At 39.4% G+C, this 27,659-nt stretch overlaps 3 protein-coding genes across 8 annotated transcripts in view; 1 reads left to right on the top strand and 2 right to left on the bottom strand.

Annotated features, from left to right (window-relative positions):
- NT5DC1 (5'-nucleotidase domain containing 1) overlaps nucleotides 1–27,659 on the bottom strand; it is a 150,280-nt gene that overhangs the window by 9,668 nt on the left and 112,953 nt on the right. For both annotated transcript variants that reach the window (XM_025864489.2, XM_025864498.2), the window contains exons 7-11: nucleotides 25,711–25,885; nucleotides 23,885–23,982; nucleotides 15,143–15,261; nucleotides 13,858–14,010; nucleotides 4,557–4,725 (exon numbers count right to left, since the gene is read on the bottom strand). In XM_025864489.2, coding sequence (XP_025720274.1) covers nucleotides 4,557–4,725; nucleotides 13,858–14,010; nucleotides 15,143–15,261; nucleotides 23,885–23,982; nucleotides 25,711–25,885 — 714 coding nt within the window. The remainder of the gene's footprint in view (nucleotides 1–4,556; nucleotides 4,726–13,857; nucleotides 14,011–15,142; nucleotides 15,262–23,884; nucleotides 23,983–25,710; nucleotides 25,886–27,659) is intronic.
- COL10A1 (collagen type X alpha 1 chain) overlaps nucleotides 1–27,659 on the top strand; it is a 154,066-nt gene that overhangs the window by 29,164 nt on the left and 97,243 nt on the right. Inside the window, exon 1 of one of the 4 annotated variants that reach the window (XM_073893811.1) lies at nucleotides 14,006–15,026. The exons of the other annotated variants lie outside the window; for them this stretch is intronic. The gene's annotated coding sequence lies outside the window, so the exon portion shown is untranslated. Of the gene's footprint in view, nucleotides 1–14,005; nucleotides 15,027–27,659 lie in introns of those variants that run through there. 4 annotated transcript variants of the gene reach the window in all.
- Nucleotides 10,634–10,978, bottom strand: LOC141372979 (pancreatic progenitor cell differentiation and proliferation factor-like). 2 transcript variants are annotated; one of them, XM_073893816.1, is made up of 2 exons: nucleotides 10,846–10,978; nucleotides 10,687–10,808 (listed from the first exon to the last, which is right to left on the bottom strand). In XM_073893816.1, the coding sequence occupies exons 1-2, from the start codon at nucleotides 10,976–10,978 to the stop codon at nucleotides 10,687–10,689; spliced, it is 255 nt and encodes an 84-aa protein (XP_073749917.1). The 2 variants fall into 2 exon arrangements, with proteins under 2 accessions (XP_073749916.1, XP_073749917.1); XM_073893815.1 differs by having other exon boundaries at nucleotides 10,634–10,978.

The raw sequence follows: 27,659 nt of genomic DNA, 5'->3' as shown, positions 1-27,659 counted from the left end.
CCCTGTGAATACCTCAGACTTTCAGATACATATTTTCTGAGAACCAAATTTACTATTATGAAGTAATTCTCTTTCATGTTAATAATGGATTTTTCCTTAATGTCTATTTTGTTTCACATTAATATAGCTAACTCTTTCTTTTAGTTACCATTAACATGATATTAGCTCCTGCCATCTTCTGATATTCAAACTTTCTGTGTCCTTGTATTTCAGAGATGTCTTTTCTGAACAGCCCATAGTTGGGTTTCATTATTGCATTCAGGACTTTAATCAGAGATTTTTGCCATCTATACTTAATATAATTACTCAGCTTTAAATTTGTCATCTTCCTGAATATTCTCCATGTCTTGTTTATTTTTCATACTCTTTTCTTTCCATTTTTGTTTTAGATTTTATCCCAGTATGTATCTCATTACAGTTTCTTTGGTAGTTATCCTAGAGATTGCATAATACCTAACATACTCTTATTCCTTACCATATAATACAAGGATGCTAGGGCATTTTAACTCCAACTGTCCCACTGCCACTGGCATCATTTGAAAAAAATATATTTTAATTTAAATTTAATTAACATATACTGTATTATTAGTTTTGGAGGTAGAATTTCGTGATTCACCAGTTGCATCTAATACCCAGTGCTCATTACTTCAAGTGCCCTCCATAATGCCCAAAACTCAGTTACCCCATTCCCACGTCCCCTCTAGCAACCCTCAGTTTGTCTCCTATAGTTAAGAGTTTCACATAGTCTGCCTCCCTCTTTGTTTTCATCTTATTTTTCCTTCCTTTCCCCTATGTTCATCTATTTTGTTTTCTTAAATTCCACATGAGTGAAATCATGTGGTATTTGTCTTTGACTTATTTTGCTTAGCATAATACCCTCTAGTTCCATCCATGTCTTTGCAAATGGCAAGATTTCATTCTTTTTGATGGCTGAGTAGTGTTCCATTGTGTGTGTGTGTGTGTGTGTGTGTTGTGTATACATATATATACACACATACACACACACCACATCTTTATCCATTCATCTGTTGATGGACATCTGGGCTCTTTCCATATTTTGGCTATTGTTGATAGTGCTGCTATAAACATTGCGGTGCATATGCCCCTTCAAATCACTATTTTTGTATCCTTTGGATAGATACCTAGGAGTGCAATCCTGGGTCATAGCGTAGCCCTATTTTTAACTTTTTGAGGAGCCTCCATACTATTTTCCAGAGTGGCCACACCAGTGTGCATTCCCACCAACAGTGTAAGAGGGTCCCCCTTTCTCTGCATCCTCGCCAACATCTATGTTTCCTGAGTTGTTCATTTTAGCCATTATGACCAGTGTGAGGTGATATCTCATTGTAGTTTGATTTGTATTTCCCTGATGCCAAGTGATGAAGAATATTTTTTCATGTGTCTGTTGGCCATTTGTATGTCTTCTTTGGAGAAATGTCTGTTCATGTCTTCTGCCCATTTCTTGACCAAATTTTTTGTTTTTTTGGGTGTTGAGTTTGTTAAGTTCTTTATAGATTTTGGATATTTTATCTGATAAGATGTTTGCAAATATCTTCTCCCATTCTGTAGGTTGCCTTATAGTTTTGTAGACTGTTTCTGTTGGTGTGCAAAAGCTTTTTATCTTGATGAAGTTCCAGTAGTTCATTTTTGCTTTTGTTTCCCTTGCCTTTGGAGCCGTGTCTAGCAAGAAGTTGCTGTGGCTGAGGTCAAAGAGGTTGCTGCCTGTGTTCTCTACTCGGATTTTGATGGGTTCCTGTCTCACATTTAGGTCTTTCATCCATTTTGGGTTTATTTTTGTGTATGGTGTAAGAAAGTAGTTGAGTTTCATTCTTCTGCATGTGGCTGTCCCAATTTTCCCAACACCATTTGTTGAAGAGACTGTCTTTTTTCCACTGGATATTCTCTCCTGCTTTGTCAAAGATTAGTTGATCATAGAGTTGAGGGTCGATTTCTGGGTTCCTATTCTGTTCCATTGATCTATGTGTCTGTTTTTGTGCCCGCACCACACTGTCTTGATGATTACAGCTTTGTAATACAGGTTGAAGTCTGGAACTGTGATGCCTCCAGCTTTGTTTTTGTTTTTTTTCAACATTACTTTGGCTATTCAGGGTCTTTTCTGGTTCCATACAAATTTTAGGATTGTTTATTCCAGCTCTGTGAAAAATGCTCCTGGCATTTTGATAGGGATTGAACTGAATGTATAGATTGATTTAAGTAGCATAGACATTTTAACAATATTTGTTCTTCCAATCCATGAGCATGGAATGTTTTTCCATTTCTTTGTGTCTTCTGCAATTTCTTTCATAAGTGTTCTATAGTTTTCAAAGTAGAGGTCTTTTACCTCTTTGGTTACATTTATTCCTAGGTATCTTATGGTTTTTGGTCCAGTTGTACATGGGACCCATTCCTTGATTTCTCTTTCTTCTGCTCATTGTTAGTGTATAGAAATGCAACTGATTTCTCTGTATTGATTTTATATACTGTGACTTTGTTGAATTTCTGTATCAGTTCTAGCAATTTTTTGGTCGAGTCTTTCATGTTTTAAAATTCTTTCTTTAGGGGTACCTGGGTGGCTCAGTTGGTTAAGTGTCCGACTTTTGATTTTGGCTCAGGTCATGATCTCAGGGTTGTGAGATACAGCTCCATGTTGGGCTTTGTGCTGGGTGTGGAGCCTGCTTAAGATTATCTCTCTCTTCCTCTGTCCCCATCCCCCAACCCCCACTCACCCACACATACTCTCTCTAAAAATAAATAAATAAATAAATAAATAAAAATAAAACAATTCTTTCTTTAAAACTCTTAGGACTTTTTAAAAATTTTTCCAACAGAAAATGTTCATTTAATTTATTCATGTAGCTTATCCCTTTGTTGCTGTATATTCTTTCTTGCATCTTCAGTCTTCCAACAGGAATCATTCTTTCTTTTGCCTGAAGAACAGTACCCTAGTATTTTCTTTAGTGTAGGTCTTCTAGAGATAAATTTCCTCCATTTTTGACTGTCTAAAAATACTTTTCTTGGGGCACCTGGGTGGTTCAGTCGGTTAAGTGTCTGTTTTTGGCTTAGGTCATGATCCCAGGGTCCTGGGATCAAGCCCCACATCGTGCTCCCTGCTTGGAGGGAAGCCTGCTTCTCCCTCTCCCACTCCCCCTGCTTGTGTTCCCTCTCTCACTCTCTCTCTCAAATCAATCAATAAATAAAAATCTTTAAAAAAAATAAAAATATTTTTCTTTTATTCTTTAATGATATCTTTACTGGATGTTGACTACCATCAAGATTGATAGCCATTGTCTTTCAGCAATTTAAAGATACTGCTCTACTGTGTTGGCTTTTTTGTTTTTGGGAGAAGTCAGATGTCAGTCTAACTCTTACTCCTTTGAAATCAATGTTTTTAATTCTCTGGCTGCTTTTAATATTTCTTAATTATCTTTGTCTTTTAGCAGTTAACTTTGGATTTGTATTTATTTTGTTTCAGTTAATTTGGGCTTCTTACCCCTTTGGTTTATTTCTTTTCATCATTTTTGGAAAGTTGTAGCTATTGCTTCTGGCTTATTCTCTCATCTCCTGGGGTTTCCAATTATAGAAATCTTATTCCTTCTCAGTGTATCTCCTATGTTGCTTTGCCCCTCTTCTTTATCTTCTTTTTTTCTGTATCTTGCTTTTTTTTTCTTTTCTTCATGCTTCATTCTGGATATTTTCTTTTGGCCTGTCTTCCAGTGCACTAATTAACTTTTTAACTGTGTCTAATCTGCTTTAAACATCCATTAGTTTTTAATTTTGATTTTCTAATATTTCAAACATCTATTCTCTTTATTGTTTTTATGTCTCTACTAAATTTCTCAGTCCTTTCTTTTCTGTACTTGGCCATAGTAAATTTCGTTCTTTCTTTTTTTTTTAAAATTTCATTATTTCTGTTAGTGTATAGTCTCATACCCTTGTGGGCCTAGCTATTTTTCATTATGTGCTGAACCTTATATTGTTTTTAGAAATTATATGAGTCCTAGACTGATGTTACCTTTCTCTAAAGAGAATATTCTCAATCCAGTTTTAGGGATTCATCTGATCTAACACTGAGCTTTAGTTATCTTTAAGGTAAATTCAGGGTCTCAACACAGATTAAGAGAGTCCATCAGGTCCACCCCTCCTCTGGCAGACCTTACCTTCCACTTCCTATGCCTGTAGGCTCAGGAAGCTAATGAAAGGTCCACTTACTTTCCCTGGTGCCCTCTTTAGAATTAGCAAACACCAAACACTAAGGGAAAAGCAGCTCCAAAAGTCAGGTACACCTTACGTGGCTTCTTCAGGACCCTGTCCTGATAATTTTTCCTTTTATCCTATGACTCCAAGCAGACTTAAAAAAAAAAAAAAAAATCCAGTTTTTGTAGTTGGCTCCAGGAGACAGGCAGGTCCTAATTACCTAGGTTGCCATAACCTAGGTGTATCCCAAGAAAAATAAATGCCATGGGAAGATTTTCTTATTTCAAAGGCAAGAATTCTAATACTTACAGTCATTACTGTTTACTAACAGCTAAAGTTTTATTAAGTATTTTTCTGCTTACCTGCTATTGCCTCAATACTTGGAATTGCAATAGTGCTGTAAGTACTGATTCTCTTACAAGACCATGTATAAACCAATGAGTCTTCTGTACTTTCCAGTCCCGAAACTGAATCAATAAAAAAAGAGCCCCACTTTTTAGATAATGTATTTAGAGGCTTTGCCTTTGATCCCTGAAACAAGAGAAGAGAACAATGAAAACTATGATTAATTTTCAGTGTCGTAAGTTTTTCCCCCATTAAGTAAATCAAAATAGAAAAACTCTAGGAATTTCAGTAGTTTACCTTTAACCAAACCAGATACTATATAAAAAGGAAAACAAAGCTTAGAAGTTCTTTCCTCCTCTGGGAGTACCTAGGTGGCTCAGTTGGTTAAGCATCTGACTCTTGATTTCTGCTCAGGTCATGATGTCAGGGTGGTGAGATCGAGCTCTGCATTGGGCTCTGTGCTGAGCATAGAGCCTGCTTAAGATTCTCTCTCTCCTTCTCCCTCTGCCAACCTGCCCCCCGCCCCACCCAATGCTCTCTCCCTAAAAAAAAAAAAAAAAAAAAAAAAGAGTATCCTCCCCTGGTTTTGTTTGGGAACCCTTTCTCATCCTTTGGGATCTGGCCTGGATGCCATCTAGGACATTTTCCTTAATTGTCCCACTCTCAGGTTAGATTAGGTCTTCTCCATTTTCCCACCCTGAGTTTATTCCTAATATACTACTACTCATGCTAACTTTAAATTATCGTACTATTACTTTTCACTTCTGGCAGACAATGAACTATAGAAGATTAGGAGCTTTCTTATATATTATTGTAACTTTAAGGCTTAATGTCTAGGTCAGAGCAGGGATATAAATATTGTAGACTAAAAGATTCATTAAAAAATACTTCTCAGTGTTTTATGGATATGGAATAAAAGTAAGAATTGTAAAAACTCCCATCATATCCATACAATCTGGATTATAAAATCTGTCACCTTTTTTTTAAAGATTTTATTTATTTATTTGTCAGAGAGAGAGAGCACAAGCAGGGGGAGCTGCAGGCAGAGGGCCCTGGGATCGAGTCCCGCATCGGGCTCCTTGCTCAGCAGGGAGCCTGCTTCTCCCTCTGCCTGCTGCTCCCCCTGCTTGTACTCTCTCTCTCTGACAAATAAATAAATAAAATCTAAAAAAAAAAGAAGGAACTGTGTGTGACTCAAGCAGAAGTCTCTGATATTCTTAGCAAAGAGGCTTGCATAAATTAAAAAGTTATGTATATGCTGAACAAGAGAATGGTGTTAGACTGGCTTTTTAATAATGAATGGCATTTGGCATTTCAGTCAGAAACAAACACTGTTTGTCAGTTGAAACAAACGCTTATTAAGATATCTCTGCTAATCCAATAAGATCTTATGTTTGACACTTGTGATAAAAATTTTGAGTATTGCTCTGAAAAATTTGTATGTGTATGTACACATACACAGAGCTACCAAATCTTATTTCTCAATTACAGTGTAAGTAGATTTAATTAAGGATGAATCTATATAAGAGAGAGTATTATACATATGGAGACTAAGTTATATTGGATCTCTCTTTCTCTTCATTATTATATAAATTAGAAATGATCCATTTACAGTCTTGAAAAAGGAAAAAAAAAAGTATGTGTATGAATAATCATGTTAGGGTCACTGACCACCATGGAAAAGTAAGAAGTTTTCAATAAAGACAAAAAGCCCTGAATATAACCAGTTTCCTCTACCTAACTTGTAACATTTTTACTGACAAGACTAACTACAAAAGAGGGCTGAGAAAAAAAACCTAACAAAAAAAATGTCTCATAGAAAGTAATTTGAAAGAATCTAACTCCAAACTCATTACACCTTTTATTCTTTTTTTAAAAAAAATGGTCAATTGGTTTTAATCTAAAAACTACCCCAAACACAGCAATCTAGAAGGGTAAATTTTTTCCCCCACACATAACTCTCTAATCTTATTATTATTATTTTGTCTAATGGGTAGTTAAAAAACAACTTGGTCTAATTTTATTTGGGGTTTTTTTTGGAAGATTTTTTTAGAAGGGAATGAGGACACAATTATTATTTATCGCTTTCAATGTATCTGGAACATAAAGCCAACAAACTGATACAAATTCAAATTACTGGTTCTTTTAAAAAATATGCTTTATTTTTTAGCTACCCACTGGACTACTGAGAGGTAAGTATGTCTAGTAGGTCTAACCATAGTCCCTGCCCCAGATATACTCTTCATTCTGGGAATTTCTAAAGGGTAGTGGTTATGTTCCAGGCATAATTCTTTTTTTTTTTTTAAGTTTTATTTATTCAAGTAATCTCTACACCCGATGTGGGGCTCGAACTCGTGACCCCGAGACCAAGAGTGTCATGCTCTTCAGAATGAGTCAGCCAGGTGCCCCGGAGGCCTAATTCTTAACGAAACAGTGTTTGTTTCTGACTGAAATGCCAAATAACTGTTTACTAAAATAAAGATTAAAGTTTATTTCATTATAGTACAGAGTTGTCTAATGGAGTGAAGCTTTAGTGAACAATATTCGTCCCAGTTTATATTTTTCTAATCTAACTCATAGAAATGTATCTCAGACTATTTTATTAGTAAATCAATTTAAAAATCCAGACTCAGTGTTATCAATCTGACTGCTTGCAGGTGGTATCAATATCACCATTGTTTTAATTTATGCTTCATGGATTACTAATGAGGATAGATATCTCCTCCTATGTAAGCTTTCCCTGTCAGTCAACTGCTGGATACCTTTTGTCCAATTTCTTACTTCAACAGATATAAATTCACTGTTGGTTTTTATTAGGTTCAACCCTAAGAAAGTCCTGATGTTCAACTATTTTAGACATACGAAAAAGGGCAATTTCATAATGTTCTATCTAAATGGATGTTGTAAGACCCTTTTCCCTGTCTTTTACCCACTGGTTAACAGTATTCCAGGTATCTTGAACAAAAATATTTAATAATGATACAAAGTCATTTTTTCTTTTTTCTATTTTTAAAAGATTTTATTTATTTGTCAGAGAGAGAGGGAGAGAGAGACAGAAAGTAAGCACAAGCAGGGGGAGCGGCAGGCAGAGGGAGAAGCAGGCTCCCTGCGTAGCAAGGAGCCCGATGCGGGACTCGATCCCAGGACCCCGGGATCATGACCTGAGCCAAAGGCAGATGCTTAGCTGACTGAGCCACCCAGGCGTCCCCAAAGTCATTTTTTCTACTTATTGCTGCCCATTTGGATTCTAACTTGAGAAATTCTTCCCTACTCTAAGCCCACAAAGATATTTTCATAATTTTCTTCCACTATTTTTACAGATATATTTCTTATTTTCAGGGCTATAATCCATTTAGAATTTATACAAGGGGGAAAAAGGGACTCATTTTTCTCCATATATTGGGTCTACTTACTCAGTGCTTTTTACTGAACTATCTTTTCCTGCTGATTGATAACCCTCTATCATGCATCACATTTATATGGTAACTTGGAATGTGATCAAGGGTCTTATGTCTGCATTCTTTTTCCTCTGTTCACTGACCTTTTTATATATTTTGTTATTAATACTATATTAAAAAGTTACTGTAGCTTCCTAACATGTTTAGTATCAAATAGGGTGAGATTCCTCCCCTTTATTATCCTGTTTTATAAAATTATCTTAGCTATTTGTGGGCCTTCAGTTTTCTGCCTAAATGCAGAATCAGTTTGTGAAGGTCCAACCAAAATCCTCCTGGGATTTTGTATAACATTATGTTGACTTTATAAATAAATCTGAGGAAAATAGGTATCAGTATAATCTTAAAATATGGTATATCTTTCCATTTTTTCATTTGTATTTAGAATCTTTTTAATTTTTTTTAAAGATTTTATTTATTTATTTGACAGAGACACAGTAAGAGAAAACACAAGCAAGGGGAGTGGGAGAGGGAGAAGCAGGCTTCCCCCTGAGCAGGGAGCCCGATGCAGGGCTCGATCCCAGGACCTCGGGATCATGACCTGAGCCGGAGGCAGACGTTTAATGACTGAGCCACCCAGGCGCCCCTAGAATCTGTTTTTTTAAAATTGAGGTGTAATTGACATACTAGTTTTAGGTGCAGAACATAATAATTTGATGTTTCTGTATATTGCAAAATGATCATAGTAAGTCTAGTTTACAAATTTTTTTTCTTATGATCAGAAATCTAAAAATCTACTCTCCTAGCAACTTTCAAGTGTAAATATAGTATTATTCACCATACTTACCATGCTGTACATTAAGTCCCCAAGACTTATTTATTTTATAATTGGAGATTTATACTTTTGATTCCTTTCACCCATTCAGAAACCCTAATAGAGATTTAAGACCTCTATCAAGGTCTTATGAGATATATTCCTAGATAGTAATATAGTGATTCATTTTCTTTGCTTTTGTAAATGATTGATTTCTTGTTACACTTTCTAAGTCCTTACTGGTGGTACAGAGAAAAGCTAGTGATTCTTTTTTTTTTTTTTAAAGATTTTATTTATTTATTTGGCAGAGAGAGAGACACAGCGAGAGAGGGAACACAAGCAGGGGGAGTGGGAAAGGGAGAAGCAGGCTTCCTACCAAGCAGGGAGCCCGATGCGGGGCTCGATCCCAGGACTCTGGGATCATGACCTGAGCCCAAGGCAGACGCTTAACAACTGAGCCACCCAGGCGATTCTTTTTAAGAAAGAGAGAATGCAAGCGGGGAGGAGCAGAGGGAGAGGGAGACAGAGAATGTTAAGCAGCTCCACACCCAGTGTGGGGCCTGACACAGGGCTTGATCTCATGACCCTGAGATCATGACCTGAGCCAAAATCAAGAGTCAGATGCTTAACTGACTGAGCCACCCACGTGCCCCAAGCTCTTGATTTCTGAGTACTGATTTGGATCCAGCATTTTCACAACTCTCTTCTTATAACAGTTTGCTGATTTCCTAAGGTGGTCTATGCTAATGACCATACAACTCTGAAATAATCACAATTTGGTATCTTCTAACCCTAATTCCATATTTCTTTTTCTGGTGGCGTTGGTCACCTCTCTGTAACACAATATAATTAATAACAGATATCCTTTGTCTAGCTCAGAACCTTGAAGAGCATGTGTCTCCATTAAGTATGGCTTTTTTCCTCATTAAATTTTCCATTACAGATTAGATTCTCACTGTGTTTTGTTGGATAGCGTTTCTCTAGTAAAAGATTGGCCCCTTCTGGTTTGCTGAGAATTTCCATCATTAAAATGAATTATTTTGGCACCTAAATTTCATAATATGTTACTGTAAAAAGCTGAAGAATACATTTTTATTTGTTTTGAATTAAAATGAAGAAACAGATGAAAACAGTAATGGAGGCTAAAGAGGAGAGCTCCTTTTGGAGGCTAATCTTATGAAATTTAAGACTGTCCAAGTAATTACAAGATTAATGAAGTGACTTTTATTTCCCAAAACAAAGATGAATGGAAACAAATTATTCTTCCTTAGTCTCTCTCCTTAACTAGGTTTAATTATTATAATGGGTCATTTTTGCTTATCTGTTATGCTCCAATATAGTGGAGTGGATAATCAACAGATGCAGTAAGATTTTCGAAAAAAATTTCTTATATAGGCCTTTAGAGTGCTATTTGAGATATTCTCTGTCCTTATCTTGAGTTTCCTGTCACAAATGAAGGGAAGTAAAAGTGACCTTCACATTCCAGATGGTTTTATGGAGGGTGAAGTTACTGTAACTATCTGAGAAACTGAATTCAAGCCTAAGTGAAACAAAATGCTAATCTCCACAGAATGTAGTAAACGTTTTTGTTCAGTGAGTGCATCAATCCTGAAATGATCTGATTTGGTTTTTTTTTGGCTGCTTGGAGTTTATTTTCCACTTGGTGCAAGGCACACGGTTCCAGGGTGTGAGGAAGGCTTTCATGTGGCTTGGAGAGTAAAGCGTGGGATCCTCTCAACTTCCTTTTGGGTGTTTTGCTATTTTGATATAAAAGAACCCAACTGTTTCTGCTTGCGGCAGCCTGCCTAGTCTATGGGGAAGGGAGGGAACGGGAGGGGAGGGGCTCTGACGAGCCTAGCGCTTCCTGAAGCCTGGCGGTGGCTACTCAGGATGGCGGCCCTGTGTTGGCTTTGCCAGGCTGGCCACCAGGCTGCTTCCTCATGGCTTCCAGAGCCAAGTCGCAGGTGATCGTGCCGGGGGAGGCCTGGGGAGATTCCGAGCGTTCTGGACACTCCAACACTGTAGCCATGAACGGGAGAGTGGACTTCCCGAAGAAGAAGCTTGCCCACCAGTGACCCGGGTCGGCCTTGGGGAGACCCGGGTGGTGAGGGATGGCTTCCCCAGCATACTCCGCACTTCCGCAGGAGCTGTTACTGGAAGTGGAGCCCAGGCGGCGCCGGTAATAGTCGTGGGTGGCCACGAGTGAGCCGCTGGAGGGGATGGCTGCCATGCTGTCGCTTGCGGGCTGGTGGAAACCTGTGCACGCAGGGGTTGGGGTGCCCCTCCGGTCACCCGCCGCCGCTCGCGAAGTGATCTGATTTGTTTTTAAATTATACTGTTAGAAGTTCACTTAAGCTGCATAAAATTCACTACAACAAGGAATTAAATCCCTTTGCGTTCAGGTTTTGTACTCACTAAAACACTGCATGTGATATATATTCTGTGTATGACACTTGGTTAGAAAAATGAAATGACATTTTTCTTAATAATTACAAAATCAACAGAAGAACCCTCACACGACGCTTTCTGTTTAGCTCTCTTTCTGGACTGTTTCCCTCTTCCTGTAGCAACTGAGGATGTCTGTAATCCTGTCTCCACAGGGAAGCAGGAAAGAATCTGAATTCTCATGACATGTTGTACTTATACCAGGCTTTGATGTGCTGATGGAAAAAGGGTTCTGTGTACAGGAACACAGGGGAACTTAAATATGAAAGCAGTCTGACTTTTTAGAAGTCGTGGTCCTAGGTTGTGTTAGAAAATAATTAAAAAAAAACCCACCCACAATTTTTTTTAAAGATGTTTTATTTTTTATTAGAAAGAGAGAGAGAGTACAAGCAGGCTCAGCAGGGAGCCCGACGTGGGGCTCGATCCCATGTCGAATCGGAATCATGACCTGGGCGGAAGGCAGCCGCTTAACCGACTGAGCCACCCAGACGCCCCACCCACAATTGTTTTTAAATTAAATTTTAAATCTGCTTTTAAATATAAGCAGAAAGATATATGATTAGAAGATTGTCCTTCAAGTAGAGAAAACTAAATTGTCCTGAAACATTAGCTAAGGATGAGCCCATCAATACAAATACTGCCTCAAAAGAAACTACAGAAACATGGTGGCATTCAGTCTGACCAGGGTAACTCTGGAGTCAAGTAGTACAAGAATACTTTGCTTTTTCAACATAATGCTTTAGGCCACAGCTGGGAATCCAGCAAAACACCTGCCTCAGACCCCATCAGAACAGGGGAATCCATCTGCCACAGCTCCACTTTTCCTGGAATCTTAACAGTATGAGATGGGAAGACAGTTCAGGGCTAAAACCGGAACCTTCTGAGGGCTTTCTTCTAACCTTGTCACTTGGCCAAACCACCCTGTTCCTTGTTTCCTTGTCCATGTTCAGTGGAGCAGGGTGGGTTGGGGAGGTAGAGTTTGATAGGAAAGGGACATTATTCCAGTTTTGTCTTAGGAAATAAAATTTTCAAGCTGTTGACGCATCATTTCCTGTCTAAAAGTCAATTATGAACTCTGTTCATGTGTTTATAACTAATTAACAAGAGAAAGGGCTCATGGGAAAAGGATGGGGCTACTGTTTATTATAAATGTTGGAGAAATCCCATGGATTCTTCATTTTCCTAACACAGTACCTGTAATTCTCAAATCATTCTGAAGAAACCAAATCTCTTAATTTCTCTTTAGTGAAAACCTTCTCCAAAGTCTCTCAGGATAGAAGGCCTACCTCCTATAAGACTGCTTTAAAGCTCTTCTTAACTCAACTAGTCCAAAGAACTTCCAATGTCATGTTGAAGACTAAGTGCTACTCAGTGGAAACATCCAACTTCTGACATTTTGTTGGGTCTACTTATAGTTGTTATTACTTTTTAAATAAACAGACTTTAGGTTTACAGATAAACAGAGCAGATAGTACAGAACGTCCTCATACACCTGTCCCCCTCCTGCCTCCCTTTCCCCCCACTGTCTCTCCTATTATTAACATTTGTTATCACGAATTAACCAGTACTAATGAAAGTCTGTAGTTTGCATTAGGGTTAACACTTTATGTTGGATAGTTCTTTGGGTTCTGACAAATGCATAATGTCATGTTTCCACCATTACAGTATCGTGCAGAAGAGTTTTATGACCATAAAAATCCCTTGTGCTCCATTTATTTACCTTCCTCCCTCCTGAACCCCTGGCACCACGGGTCTTTTTATTTTCTGTAGTTTTATCTTTTCTAGAATGTCCTACAGCTGAAATTGTACAATATATAGTCTTTTTAGATTGGTTTCTTTCACTTAGTAGTATGCCCTTTAGGTTCCTCCATGTCTCTGTGTGGCTTAATAGCTCATTTCTTTTTATTGTTATTTTTTGTTTCTTGAGTTTTTCCTTCTTTATCTCTTCCACTGGAATGAATTTAGAAATGCACATTATTTGCTGATCTTTCTTCTTTTTTGCTTTTATTTACTATTTACCCTTTTCAGATTTATGACATATTTTACCTCAAGTTTTCACCTAAGTTTTATTCCTGGCAGCTCAGGAGCAAGTCTAAAGGAGCTACCAATTTATTAACCTATACTCATGAAGAAAGAGCAGAAGAGCTTTCGTGGCCAAGCAAAAGAGACATAGGGTATGACTCTAGTGGGTCAGGATCTGGTTGCCTCAACATTAGCTAAAAAACACCCATGGTGTCATAGCATTGGATGAAAGCAAGAGAGCTGGGAAGACAGATGGTCAGTGTCATCTTGGCATTATTTAAAAATTATCAACAAGGGCGCCTGGGTGGCTCAGTTGGTTAAGCAACTGCCTTCGGCTCAGGTCATGATCCCGGAGTCCCGGGATCGAGTCCTGCATCGGGCTCCCCGCTCAGCGGGGAGTCTGCTTCTCCCTCTGACCCTCTCCCCTCTCATGCTCTCTCTCTATCTCATTCTGTCTCTCAAATAAATAAAAAATCTTTAAAAAAAAATAAAAATTATCAACAAGATTAAAAACAGAGCTGAGATAGCAAGAAGATCACCATACGTGCCAAGAGATTTCATTGCTCTTGGCACAAGCACTTTTTAAGATGTGTCAAACATAAAGGTTGTTCTTTCCAGGGAAGAGCTGAAGGAAACCCTTACCTCATATTTTCCTTTCTTCTCTAGAGGCTCTGATTCTTCAGGCTTCCAGTCTCTGTCCCCTCTGAGCTCTTCCAGGATGAGAACTGTCTCCCAATTACTATAATGACGGGCTGGGAAAATGTCTGAATGCATGCTGTCACCAAAGTAAACGACCTGTAAGTCAGATAGCAAATTCTATTTGAGACATGAGAACTGTGAAAGAAAGTGGTGTTCACTTCATGAAGCAGAAAAAAAATTCCTCAAACCGTATTAGAATAGGACGAAAGTTACATAAATATCTTAAACTTCCTTGAATACCTCACAGGTGACTGTCAACTTGCCCCCTTTGGTTTGTGGGGCACCAGGTTTGCTGTAAGAATTGACACAGTGCGTTTGCAGGCAGAAGAAAGGCAGAGGCTAACTGACTTTATTTAGTTTTCTGAAGAAGTCCGAGTCTGTATGTTTACAGTTAAGGCTGCCTTTAGAATTGAAGAACCGGTGGAGAAGTAGAGATGACTTGTTACAATGGGATATATTTGCAGGAGTACACATCACAACTGCTTTTCGAAGAGTTTCTGGGACCTACCCAGACTGGCTGAAACAATCTCTGACGGGGGTTGCGGGGGGAGGTTGGGCAAGTGGACTCTAGGAGAATCCCCAGGTATTCTGAGGCAAAGCCCCATAGATCTAATCCATACCCCTCAATTTACATTTACCTGAGAAAATGATAAGCGACTATGAACTAGAAACTCCAAGTCAGGATGCTCTATTAAACCCCTCCAGAGTTCCCAGGGGGCTATGACAATGTGGGAGTCGACGGAGAAGGCGTCGGTTACCCATTGATCTCTCTGGTAAACACTGTTTAGAAGAAGATGTCCTGCTATAAAAAATGCACCAATGGCCAACATCAACAATGTGACCAGGATATCAAAAGCAAGCATGTCTTTAGGCTAGTCTGTGGTGTAATTTCAATTAATGTCTGTTTTACGTATAAAATTTGTTTGATGAACTGTTATCAGGATATTCTTCCTCAGGTATCCCACACACTAATCCAGTGTATCCCCCTGGGACTGTGTCTCCCTGCTTGGAATCTTTGCTCTTCTCTGTTACAGATAAAGGTCCAGTCTAGATCACAGAGAGAAGGCTTATTTAAGCAGAAGAGTTTGTAAAAGACCGGCAGATAGGCAGAGGTAAATGATTTCCCCATACCTACCTAAGCTGAATGCATTTAGAAATTATGCTTTTAATTTATAATGGTTCATGTCTGCAAGTGGGCATCAACAACCCCACCTCAGTCAGAAAATACCTTGGGGTCATTTTTGCCAGTCATTTTCTTCAGAAGTTCATAAAGGTGGACAGCGTTCCCTTGAGAGTACCAGCCAGGTTTATCAAGAGATGGCAGTGCTTCCTGCTCCTCATCATTTTCTGAAAATAGAGTGTGACAATCATATACCTTTTAACCAAGTGAGAACACCCATTTGGGCAGACCACACCACACACGGCTGCGGGATATGTACAAGATGGAACCGTGTGGGGACAGGCGCTAGCATTCAGTGAGCACCTATGTTATTACAGGTCCTTTGTGGAGATCTCAATCCACAGATCTATCATTTTTCATATATATAGGGTTTTTCAAATGATCTTTTTAGAGCAGTTTTAGGTTAGCAGCAAAACTGAGAGGTCCAGAGATTTCCACTATACCCCCCGGCTCTGCACATGCATGGCCTCCCCCATTATTGGTGATAATAATGTGGCAATGTAGGTTCATCAACTGAAACAAATGTACTACTCTGTGGGGAGGATGTTACTAAGAGGGGAGGTATATATTATTTCATCCTCACAACAAACCTCTTATTTGAGGAAAAGGCGGCTCAGGGAAGTTATTTTGCTCAAGATCTCAAAGCTGGTAAGTAATTTATTATTAACCAAACTCCACAGTTTACCTTAGGACTTCAAAATGGGGCTAGAAGACCAGAGGGTAAGACAGAACCATAAACCATCTCGAAATTTGGATTCCTGGACCTGGATATGGCTCATGGATACAACTATAAACAAATACAACTATAGCAAAAGAGACATTTTTATCTGGTATCCTTCCATAATGCTCAACAATTCTCCGTTATATTAAGAATAGGTCAGCAATGGATTTAAAAAAAAAAAAAAAGGTAGACTTTAGAATGCATTTTGAACTTCATTTTATAAAGTTTATTGTTTTTACAATCTCCCTCAGATTGATAAAACAGCACTATACTATGAAAAATGCAAACCAGTATTTTCATACAAGTCAGTTATGATATGGCTTTAATTTAAAACATTCTTTTTTTTTTTGGAGTGGGTAGAATGCATTAATTTAAGAAATCATCCTATGAAAATATATATTCAGAAAAAATTTTTGTACCTAAGTTCTGTAAGATGTCCAAATTATTCCTCAAATCTTCTAACTTAATGATTAATGGATGTTTGGGTTATAACCATGAAGGAGAAAAAAACTCATACACCAAAGTTCACACTTGTTCCTGTAACATACACATTTCCCCCAAACTGACTGAATAAAATTAGGAAACAGATAAGGGTTGGACAGAGAGATGGAAGAGCAATCAATTAAAGCAATTCGTAAATCAAACTTTTTATTTTCCTATTGTAAGAGCATATGGACAAGAAAAGTAAAAACACAAAATGGTAAAATTTTAGTAAAACAGTTCCAAAATAACTATGGGGAAATGATACAGTTAAAGCTATGGCTAACAATCTTAAACAAAGGTAAGTTCTGTAACTTAGATAAGAAAATCTTGCCATAGAGAACAAGAATTTTGTTAAGAAGAGTTGTGTGCGGGCGCGTGGGTGGCTCAGTTGGTTAAGCGACTGCCTTCGGCTCAGGTCATGATCCTGGGGTCCCAGGATCGAGTCCCGCATCAGGCTCCCTGCTCAGCAAGGAGCCTGCTTCTCCCTCTAACCCTCCCCCTTCTCATGTACTCTCTCTCTCTCTCATTCTCTCTCGAAAAAAATAAATAAATAAATCTTAAAGGAAAAAAAAAAAAGAGTTGTGTGCACCTGTGCCCGACCACTGACCTCAGCCCACAGCTGCCTGAACGTGGCTTATGTGGCAGCTCACACCTGTGCCCCCAACTCCCAATATGCTTGGTGTTACTATCTTAATGTTTAAGCAGTATGCATTCGTGTGATTATTTCTGACTCGGTAATATACTTACATTTATCAAAAGTCCCATTTTTGAACTCTCTCTGCTATGCACTGACCTGTTCTACAGAAAGGTACCCACTCTTTTATGCAGATAAAGCAAATATATACTCTTTTCCTCTCCCTTTTAAAAACACATTTACTGAGGTATAACTGATAAACTGCACATACTGCCAACATACAGTGTGATGAGTTTTGGCATATGTATATACCTGTTAGGAGCTGAACTGCGTTCCCCTCAAATTCATACATGGAAGCCCTAACTCCTGGTATCTCAGAATAATTCAGATTGTGGCTGTATTTGAAGACAGGGCCTTTGAAGAGGTGCTCAAGTTAAAATGCGACCATTAGGGTGGGCCTAATCCAATATGACTGGGGTGTCCACATAAGAACTGATTAAGACACATAATTAGGTGATTAGGACACAGAAGAAAGACCCTGTGATGACAATCGGGAGAAGATGCATATCTACAAGCGAAGAAGAGAGGCCCCGGAAGAAACCAATCCTGCTGACACCTTGATCTCAGACTTCTAGCCTCCAGAAGTAAGAGAAAATATATTTCTAGTGTTTAAGCCCTCCGTCTGTGGTTTATTGCTACAGCGGCAGTCTTGGCAATTAATATTATACCCATGAACCCTCCCATTTAAATGCAAATATTGGCACACTTTTCTGCAATGTGATTTTTTTAAACTTCTCTAGATAATACATTGCAATCTGCTTTGTTTTTAAAATAGGAGCATGTTCAACAATTAATGGTCATCTATTGGTAGATATATGAGATGTTGCCATTCTTTTGTTGTTATAAGGAAAATGTTACAAACATGAGAGAATCCTCACAGCCTTGTGGGATCAAATTGACTGACCTGGAAAAAACTCATTTTCTTTCAACTCTTTATTTCAACTATATTTTACAGAACACTTTAGGTATGAGGTATATAGCAGTGAACTAGATGGCCCAAGTCCCTGTCTTTAGGATGCTTATATTCTGGTAGCAATCTCTGACTTGCTAGAGGTTTACTAAACAATGACTTATAGTTAAAAATATATTTAGAATTCTTTTGATTCCTTGAACTCCTTCCTATATTATGTGGACCTGAGTGGACAGTGCATATTTACTTTTATATATCCCTTCATTTTTGAGTTAGAATTTTTTCCTCCAATTGTGCATTTTTATACACACTTGCTCCACTTCTTTTTTTTGGGGGGGGGCATGGGCAATGAGACATTTTTTAAATGTTTTTTTTAAAGTTTATCTTTTTAAGTAAGCTCCAGGCCCAATGTGGGGCTTGAACTCATGGCCCCGAGATCAAGAGTCACCTGCTTTACCCACTGAGCCAGCCAGGTGCCCCCAATAAGACATTTTTAAAGTAAAATGTCTGCTAAAATGCTTGTCTGTGTTGGGAGCCATAAAAAGGAAATTACATATTAAGAGAAATAAATACCAGTGAGTTGGAGCAAATTTAATAGAATATCTACTCATCTACTCTGTTTTGAGGGTTTACTATTCATTTGATATTCCTAATTCTTTAATAACTAATAGCAGTTAATTCAAAGACTTTTTTCCTTTAGTTTAAATATTTTTTTTTTTTTAAGATTTTATTATTTGTCAGAGAGTGAGTGAGAAAGCACAAGCAGGGGGAGTGGTAGGCAGAGGGAGAAGCAGGCTCCCCAGTGAGCAATATTCTTGACTACCTAGCTCGTTTCCATACCTAATATGCTGGGACGTTTATTTCTTTTCACAATAACAATCTTCAATTAACTGCACTAAGACATTCTCTCTTGGGGTTACTAAAATCTGTCATTGGTGATCTGACCAGTAGCATCTGCCTCACCAGAAAATTTGTTTAGAATGCAGAATCTAAGGTTATACCCAGACCTACTGAATCAGAATCTCCATTCTAACAAGATTCCTAGGCGGTGTGAGTGTACATTATAGTCTGTGAAATACTGATGTATTTCCTGAGAGAACAGCAGGAACAAAAACCCGATAGAGGAATAGAAGGTGTTCATTCTGGCAAGAATAGACTAATGGGCATCTCTGTAGGGAGCAGACAGAGTGAAGATGAAAAGGTAACTTAGCAACCAGATTTTGGAATTTGCCTTAGGATGCTACATGGAGTGGGGAGCCAAGGAGAGTCTGTGTGCATGTGATTAACTACACAGTATGCCTAACAGTAATAAGTGAATTACATAAAATATATTTAAAGGAAGTGACAAGTGGAAATCTGTGCCAAGTATCTGAGGGCAGCGGGCAAGACATGTAGGGAAGGAGAGGTACTGAGTGAGGGCAGGGGGAGGAGTTAAGAGACTCCTAGGGGAGAGAGTGATGCCGGCCTGATGGGAAGGGAGAAGAGAGCAGACATGAGGCGGTTTAAACAGGAGGCGGTGCACAGCATACTGGATGTGAAAGGGGAAAGAGACTGGAGGTTTGTCGCTAGGGGCAATTCAGTGGATAGTCAAGTAATGAAGATAAAGAATATAAACCGGCCAGCATGTTAGGTTGTATTGTTTCTATCAAGTTTGATTTCAGAACACTGAGTAGTGCTAGCTGTGTGCAGGAGGAAATACCGTATGAGGCTCTAGAAAAGAGGTCTCAGGGAAAGATTTGGGAGTCAGTGTGTTGGTGATAGTTCAGGTCAAGAAACCAATGACAGAGAGTTGGGTCGTGATTCCCAAATTGGGGGCGGGGGGAGGGGTACCTGGCAGCACTGGGGACACAGCAGTGAAAAAGATATGGTCGCTCTCCTCAACGAATTTACAATCTTGCAAGATGGACTCCTCTCCCCCGACCCCAGCCAGGCCTTAGCACTGGTGAGGAGCTGAATCCCCCACTGATGGGGAGGGATGCTGCACATTTTGCCTAGAAAAGGCTCCTTGCCCCCCAAACAATCCTTAAGCAGGGTTGGTAAGGGTCAGCCTGGCAGGAAGCACTTGGCTCCCACCAACTCGGGCACAACGCTCCCCTTCTTGTCTCTATGACAACGGCTAACGTCAGGCCTGTGCGACAGTGGCAAGGACACCCTGCCCTTGAGGACTGGCTCACCCGGCGCCTTCTATCCCAGAAGCTCCTTTGCCTTACTTTTACCTCTGCCTTTAATCCATTTGGAGCAGTGATTTGATTTACATGACACTGGAGGCTGTAAGAGCCGACTGACATGACTTGCATGGTACAATAACATTAACTGCCATATGGAGGATGGTTTGAAGGTTACAAGGCTGATGGAAGCTGGGAGATCAGTCAATAAGTACTGTCATACCCAGCAGCGATGGGAGTGTAGCAGTTCACACAAGGGATGATAAGGGCGGTGGCAGGAATGTGGTAGGTAGGTGACCAGACCGAGAACACTGAAGGACAGGTTAGGATGTGAAGGGGAGATAGGAAGAGAAGATGATGGATTTTCCTAGCTTGGGCAAGATCCTTTGGAAAAGTTATAATGGAATTACGGAGTATGGGAAGAGGAGCATGCCAAGATGGGAGGGGAAATTAATGAGTTGTTAAAAGCACATCAGGTTTCCTGCAACGCCAGGGCTGCAGGGTGTGGAGAATTTCGAAATACGCCTCTGTAAGTCAGGGAAAAGTGACGCAGAGATAAGGAATTGGGAGTCATTAGTATATAGGTGATAGCTGAAACCAACAGAGCGGTAGGTAGCTGAAGAAAGGAGGGTTAATACGAAAACCTGCAATAAGAACTGTGATACAATGGATATTAGTTCCAAACTGACTAAAAACTAATGGGGATACTTTTATAAAAATATGAAATGAAGTATACTTTGACACTAATACTGAGGAAAAAATCTGTTAGAGAAATAGGTTTGAAGCTTGGAAAATATACCGGACTGCAGTATACAGGACTGGGATCAGGCTTTTCTCTGGTTACTCTTCAAAGGAATAAATTGTCTTAAACATAATGAAAGACTTTTCTTTTTGTGGAAATCAGTGAATTCAACGATGATCAACAATTTTTTCCTTTACTATTGTTAACAATTCTTAGAAAATTACATATTGATTTAGAAGCTAAATTTGTGTTAATGCTGTTTATTGACAGCTGTTATTTAACTACACAGTTTCATTTGTGTGAAAATATTTTGATAACCTTTGTATTGATTTTGAGCTCAGTCAATATTTTACTGCAATAAAATATCTTAGTAGAGCGAGAGAAAGGTGAAGGGAAACCAGCAGTGGAAACAATTAGAGGTAGGCAAAGAATCAGAATCAGCACCAAAATGAACACTACAACAGAACATCATGAATGAGAGATTCTTTAATATTAGTATGATCCTCTTATTAATAACAGTTCTGGCAATCTTATTGCTCTCAAAATGGGAATAAAGTATTTTGTGTTAACTCTAAAAACTGCAGGATTCATTGCATCTTCCACTGAAATATTTTAAATCGGAGGCCCCGAAAATTAGAGCTAGAAAGAACTTTAGAGATCTTCTAGTCTAATCACTTCTGGGTGTGAAAAAAACAGAGGCAAACTTTTCTATGTATCTACAGGAAAAGCATGAAATCCCATATATTCTTGAGCAGACAGCAGAGATGAGGCGGTTTAAACAGGACGTGATGCACAGCATAGTGGACGTGAAAGGGGGAAGAGACTAGAGGTTTGTTGCTGGGGGGGCAATTCCGTGGATAGTCAAGTAATGATGATAAAGAATATATAAGGTAGCCAGCCTGTGTGCAGTGTTTTGAAGAGTTCACTGGAGGCCATGGAGCCAGTGAGTGTAGACAACTCTTTCTAGAATTCTAGCTGTGAAGGTACTCAGAGAATTGAGGTTTTAGCTGGAAGACAATGTAGAATCAGGGCATATTTTATGTTTTTTTAAGCTGAAGATACGAGAATATGCATATATATCAATGAGAATGGTCGAGACAGTTGTTTTCGACTGTGGCAGTTTTGCTGCTCAGGGCAAATTTGGCAATGTCTGGAGACATATTTGGATGTCACAACTTGGGATGTGGGATGCTACTGGCATTTAGTGATTAAAGGCTAGTGATGCCGCTAAGCAGCCTACAACACACAGAAGGGGACCCCTACTACCAGTAACAAAGAAGAACCTGACCTCAAATCTCAGAAGTGCTAAAGTTAAGAAACCCTGATCTGGGAGAAAGGGAGAGAGTGATGGTATTTTTTTATATGTTGGTTTAATGTCTCCTATAAATCTCTGATGTTAAGAAATAACCTGTTATTGGAGATTCAAATAATACTCTGTGTTAAACAAACAAAAAATTCTAGAGGGGAGGAGGGTGGGGGGATGGGTTAGCCTGGTGATGGGTATTAAGGAGGGCACGTTCTGCATGGAGCACTGGGTGTTATGCACAAACAATGAATCATGGAACACTGCATCAAAAACTAATGATGTAATATATGGTGATTAACATAACAATAAAAAATTAAACAAACAAACAAAAAAACTAAGTATTTCCCCTTCACAGAGATTTTTTTTTAAGATTTTATTTTCAAGTAATCTCTACACCCAATGTGGGTTGAACTCACAACCCCAAGATCGAGAGTTGCACGCTTTATGGACGGAGCCAGCCAGGAATTTTCAGTAAAATTTCACACATACACCAGTAATGGAAAACAACGCACATTAAAAATATGCCAAATTTTCTTTAACATATTGGAGACCACAAATGCATGAACTTATGCTAACAAGTTACTGCATTTTTTGCACTGTATCTGTTTAATTGAAAAGTATCAAGAGATAGAAGGATGAACTGTTTAAAAACTATTATGTGGAAGTACCTATCTACAATCTGGTTTCTATCTCCATCATTCTCTCTGCATTTGATCTCATATAAGCCCATGGCTCGAAAATATCCTCTGAGCTGATGACTCCCCCAAATTTATATCCTGAGCCTAAAGCTGTTCCCTTGGATTCCATGCTCATTTATACAAATTCCTAATTGTTAGTCCCAGCTGAATAACTTAAAGGCATTTCAAGATTAACATGTTGAAAATGATTTCTTAATACCTATAGCCCCCACCCCATAAAAACTTTTCCTCTGTGTTTTTCCTCATGGCTATAGAGAGTACCACCATTCACCCATTTGCTCAATTCAGAAAAAAGAAAAATCAACAAGTCATTTTTGATTACTCTTTTCATCCTCTGCTTCTGAAGCATCAGCAAGTCCTGTTTTCATCTCCACAGTGCATCTTAAACATGTCTACTTCCCTCCATCTCTAGTACTACCTCCTCAGACCAAACCACCACACTCTCTCATTTGGGACACTCAGTGCCTATCTTTCCCACATTCGATCCATTCCCCACCTCGCAGCCAAAGAGCTCTCCGTGTTACTCTTACACCTCAACTGAATAGCTTCTCAGAGCTTGTGGAATAAAATTCAAACCCGTTTCCACAGTGTATGAGGCTGCCTGCCTCCCCAACTTCCTCTCCTCTCTCGCCCTGAATCACTGGCCTCTTCTCTGTCATTGGAACTCGCCGAAAGTACTCCCACACTGGGCCTGTGCATTTGTTTGTCCTGCTGCCACTCTTCCTCTGCTCTTCTCATTACCGGTTCCTCACGTCCTGCCTGGTAAGTGTCTGGACAGGCCTTCCCTGGTCAACAGATCTAAGGTGTCCTCCTGGTTTACCTCATCAGGAAGTCATTTCTTTTCATGATGGCTAACACGGCCTGAGGCCTATAATCATCCCCACGCATTTACTGACTTGCTCAATGTGTTTATGTATTCCTGTGAGGGGAAAGAAGACTTGGTATCACTTTTATACCCCTTGTTATATTTAACATAGTACTTTGCACATGGTTGTCAGCCAACAGGTATTTATTAAGTAGCTGAATGAACAAATCTTAAATAAGAGAAGGAAGAAACAAATGTTAACTTACCAAGTGTCCAGAAAGGTCTCTGACTTGGTAAATGGGAGAAGAAACCAGGCTTCAATGCATTTGTAATCACAATGTCAAAAAGATCTGTAAAATCGTTCCTAAAAAGCAACAGTATTTGTCATAATTTTAAGGAATTAGAAAAAGTCCATATAAAATAGAACTTAATCTTTACCTGACCACAGCATCGTTTATCTTTTGATTAACTTTTATATGCTTTCTCTATATTTTATATGTAGAAATAGAAGGTGGTTGAGTACTACTCTTCTGACAACACCTTGAAATATAAACATAAGGGGGAAAAATGCACATTAACTCATTAACTGGGTCTAAGCTGGCCTTCTCGTGATGGTAATAGTTATAGTGAATGAATTCAATAGCTTCTAACAACAAAAATATTCACAAACTAGGTCTTCAAATGTGGGGCCTGAACTCTGGATTTATTAGCATGAAGCTATTAATAATTTTGTACGTTACATGGATCCTACAAAAAGCTACCATCTTATCAAGTCAGGGGACATCTTTTAGAGTGTTCAAATATGAAGAAGATACGTTATTTTGAAAATCAGTGTAATCTTACAATGAGGTAATTTTTAGATAACAATAATCGTTTTTTAGTCTGTATTTAATACTATAATAGGGATCATTTGGGATGGCAAAGGAAAGATGGGACTCACCATAGCATTGGGGGAGATAATATTTGCAAATCTAAACTACACTGAAGAGAAAATTAAGATAGGAAGAAAAACTTGGGTTTTCTATGCAAATGAAAAAGAAAGTAAGAGTGCTTATTTTGAAGCATGGTCCCACTATCAGGACAGCAAATAGAGTCTCACGGTCAAAGAGGCACCGTGCAGGGCATCCAGGACTCCTGCCTTAATTCACTCCAAGGATCCCAGGCCTACGTATTATTCAGAAAGCAGAAAATCCCACTGGTAGGTCGTAAATATACCACAGCCCAATCTAAACCCACATGTGCTGAGGAACATGGACATCAGGAGGCTAAAGAAGTCAGCCAGAGGTCAGTGTTGACGGTGAAATTTGCTTCATACTCAGCAATTTGGTATTTGCTGAAATCTGAGGAAACGTTGGGGGGGATCTAACAGCCCATTTTACAATCTGGCTCTGACCATGGATATTCCCTGGTATTGCTCACAAGAATGACATAAATAAATGACACTTACTGAAACTTACCAACTACTCGCATACTTTACCTGTGCTACCCTATTTAAACTCCCCACTCAACACCTATGAGGTATGACTGTCCCATTTTCAAGATGATGAGAGCGAGGATGAGAGCGGTTACAGAACATACCTCAGGTCTCAGAGTAGGTTGCAAGGTCGGGCTTGAACCCATGTCTGTCTGAAGTCTGTGCATTTATACTGCCTCAATTTTCGTGGATGTCAGTCTCATCCCTGGCTGTGCTGAATGGCGGAGTAACAGCTCCACACCGAAAGGACCAGAGGGGTGGTACTCCAGGCAGGTGTCAGGGAGTGTAATCCACAACTCAGTGGCCCTCAGTAATCATCCGAAGCCGAGAAGCCGAATTCACGGAGCACCGACTGAAGGACATGTTGTCCATAACCTCTCAGAACCTCTAAAGTCCAGACCATTAGCGGGCTATGGGCATACTGGCCCCAGTAATACTGCTTTGCTGAACTGTACTTGGGGGGTGTTGCCATTGGCAGATGTTGAGAAACAGCCACTGGTCACTCAGCATTGTCTAACATGAGGCTATGGTCATGGGCGAGCACTTGTAAAGCAGCACCAGCCTCATTTGTCATCAGTATTTTCTAAGACCACAAAAATGGAAGGACTCATCACTTACCCAAGAATATATTCACAGAGAAGCCGACAGTAATCACTGTGAGAACTTGTAATTAACAAGAGAATTTTCCCAGCATTCTTGAGCTGTTGGAGCCACTTTTTTACAGATTCAGGACAAGTGTGTAAATATCTGCCTGGATCTCTTTTTATTTCTGGAAAATATATTCCACAGTTTTCTGAAAAATAAAAATGTCAAGGAGATTTTTCTTTAAAAAAATTTTTTTGACTCAGTGTATTCTCAAATCAGTTCATCTCTCTCAAAGCTACAGATAAAATTAAAAGGAGAAAAACTTGGTTCAGACATAGCAATGATGCCGTTATTAACTGCTTCTTAAGAATACTTCCTGTTCAACACGTAAAAAAGTGCGCAACGTCGCTCGGCATCAGGGAAATCCAAATCAAAACCTCATTAAGATACCACCTCACACCAGTAAGAATGGCTAAAAATTAACAAGTCAGGAAACGACAGATGTTGGCGGGGTTGCGGAGAAAGGGGAACCCTCCTACACTCTCGGTGGGAATGCAAGCTGGTGTATCCACTCTGGAAAACAGCATGGAGGTTCCTCAAACAGTTGAAAATAGAGCTACCTTACGACCCAGCAATTGCACTACTGGGTATTTACCCCAAAGATACAAATGTAGGGATCCGAAGGGGTACGTGCACCTCAATGTGTATAGCACCAATGTCCACAATAGCCAAACTGTGGAAAGAGACAAGATGTCCATCAACAGATGAATGGGTAAAGAAGATGTAGTGTGTGTATATACACACACACACACACACACACACACACACACACACACACACACAATTGAATATTATGCAGCCATCAAAAGGAATTGAAATCTTGCCATTTGCAACGACGTGGATGGAACTAGAGGGTATTATGCTGAGCGAAATAAGTCAAGCAGAGAAAGACAGGTATCATATGACCTCACTGATATGGGGAATTCTTAATCTCAGGAAACAAACTGAGGGTTGCTGGAGTGGTGGGGGGTGGGAGGGATGGGGTGGCTGGGTGACAGACATTGGGGAGGGTGTGTGCTATGGTGAGTGCTGTGAATTGTGCAAGACTGTTGAATCACAGATCTGTACCTCTGAAACAAATAATACGTTGTATGTTAAAAGAAAAAAAAGAAGATAGTAGGAAGGGGAAAATGAAGGGGAGGAAATCAGAGGGGGAGACGAACCATGAGAGACGATGGACTCTGAGAGACAAACTGAGGGTTCTAGAGGGGAGGTGGGGGGGATGGATTAGCCTGGTGATGGGTATTAAGGAGGGCACGTACTGAATGGAGCACTGGGTGTTATACGCAAACAATGAGTCATGGAACACTACATCAAAAACTAATGATGTAATGTATGGTGACCAACATAATAAAATAAAATGAAAAAAAAAAGAATACTTTCTGTTCTTTCCTTAAGAACATGATGACAGAATGCCAGTTGAGAATGGCTGTTGGTTATTTGATAGGAACTGATAAACTGTTAGAACAGATAACATAACACAACATGATCAGTTTTAAATCAGAGAAAACCTTACAGCATTTGAAATGTCAATGAATAAATATTCTTTCAATCATTCAACAAATTATTTGCTGAATACAAATGACAAATAAATATTCAGACAATGCACCAGAAAGGTGTTGTTGGCGTGAAGCAACCGAGAGGGCAGCTGGGTTCCTCAGTCACAGGAGAGTTTCAGATGGAACTCAGACCAGAAAGTCAGTCTAGCACAGCCTCTGAGAGGTGCTGGGATGTCAAATGGAAAAGGCCAGAAGGCACTGCACGGACAGCAAAAGCTGACGGGCTTCTCATCTCCGAGGTGCGCCTGCTGGCTCTGCCCCTCTGAGTCTTCAGAGCCAACAGGGGTCGGTCTGAGCTCTGAGGCAGATGCTGCCAAGACCTCCAGAAGTTCTGGTCAGACGCACCCGCACTGCTGGACATGG

The sequence above is a fragment of the Callorhinus ursinus genome, unplaced genomic scaffold, assembly GCF_003265705.2.
Source record: "Callorhinus ursinus isolate GAN/ISIS: 27379988/994484 unplaced genomic scaffold, GSC_fseal_2.0 scaffold6, whole genome shotgun sequence".
NCBI classification, from domain to species: domain Eukaryota; kingdom Metazoa; phylum Chordata; class Mammalia; order Carnivora; family Otariidae; genus Callorhinus; species Callorhinus ursinus.
The sequence above is the reverse complement of the archived record's forward strand: the minus strand, read 5'-3'. Positions and strand labels throughout refer to the sequence as shown.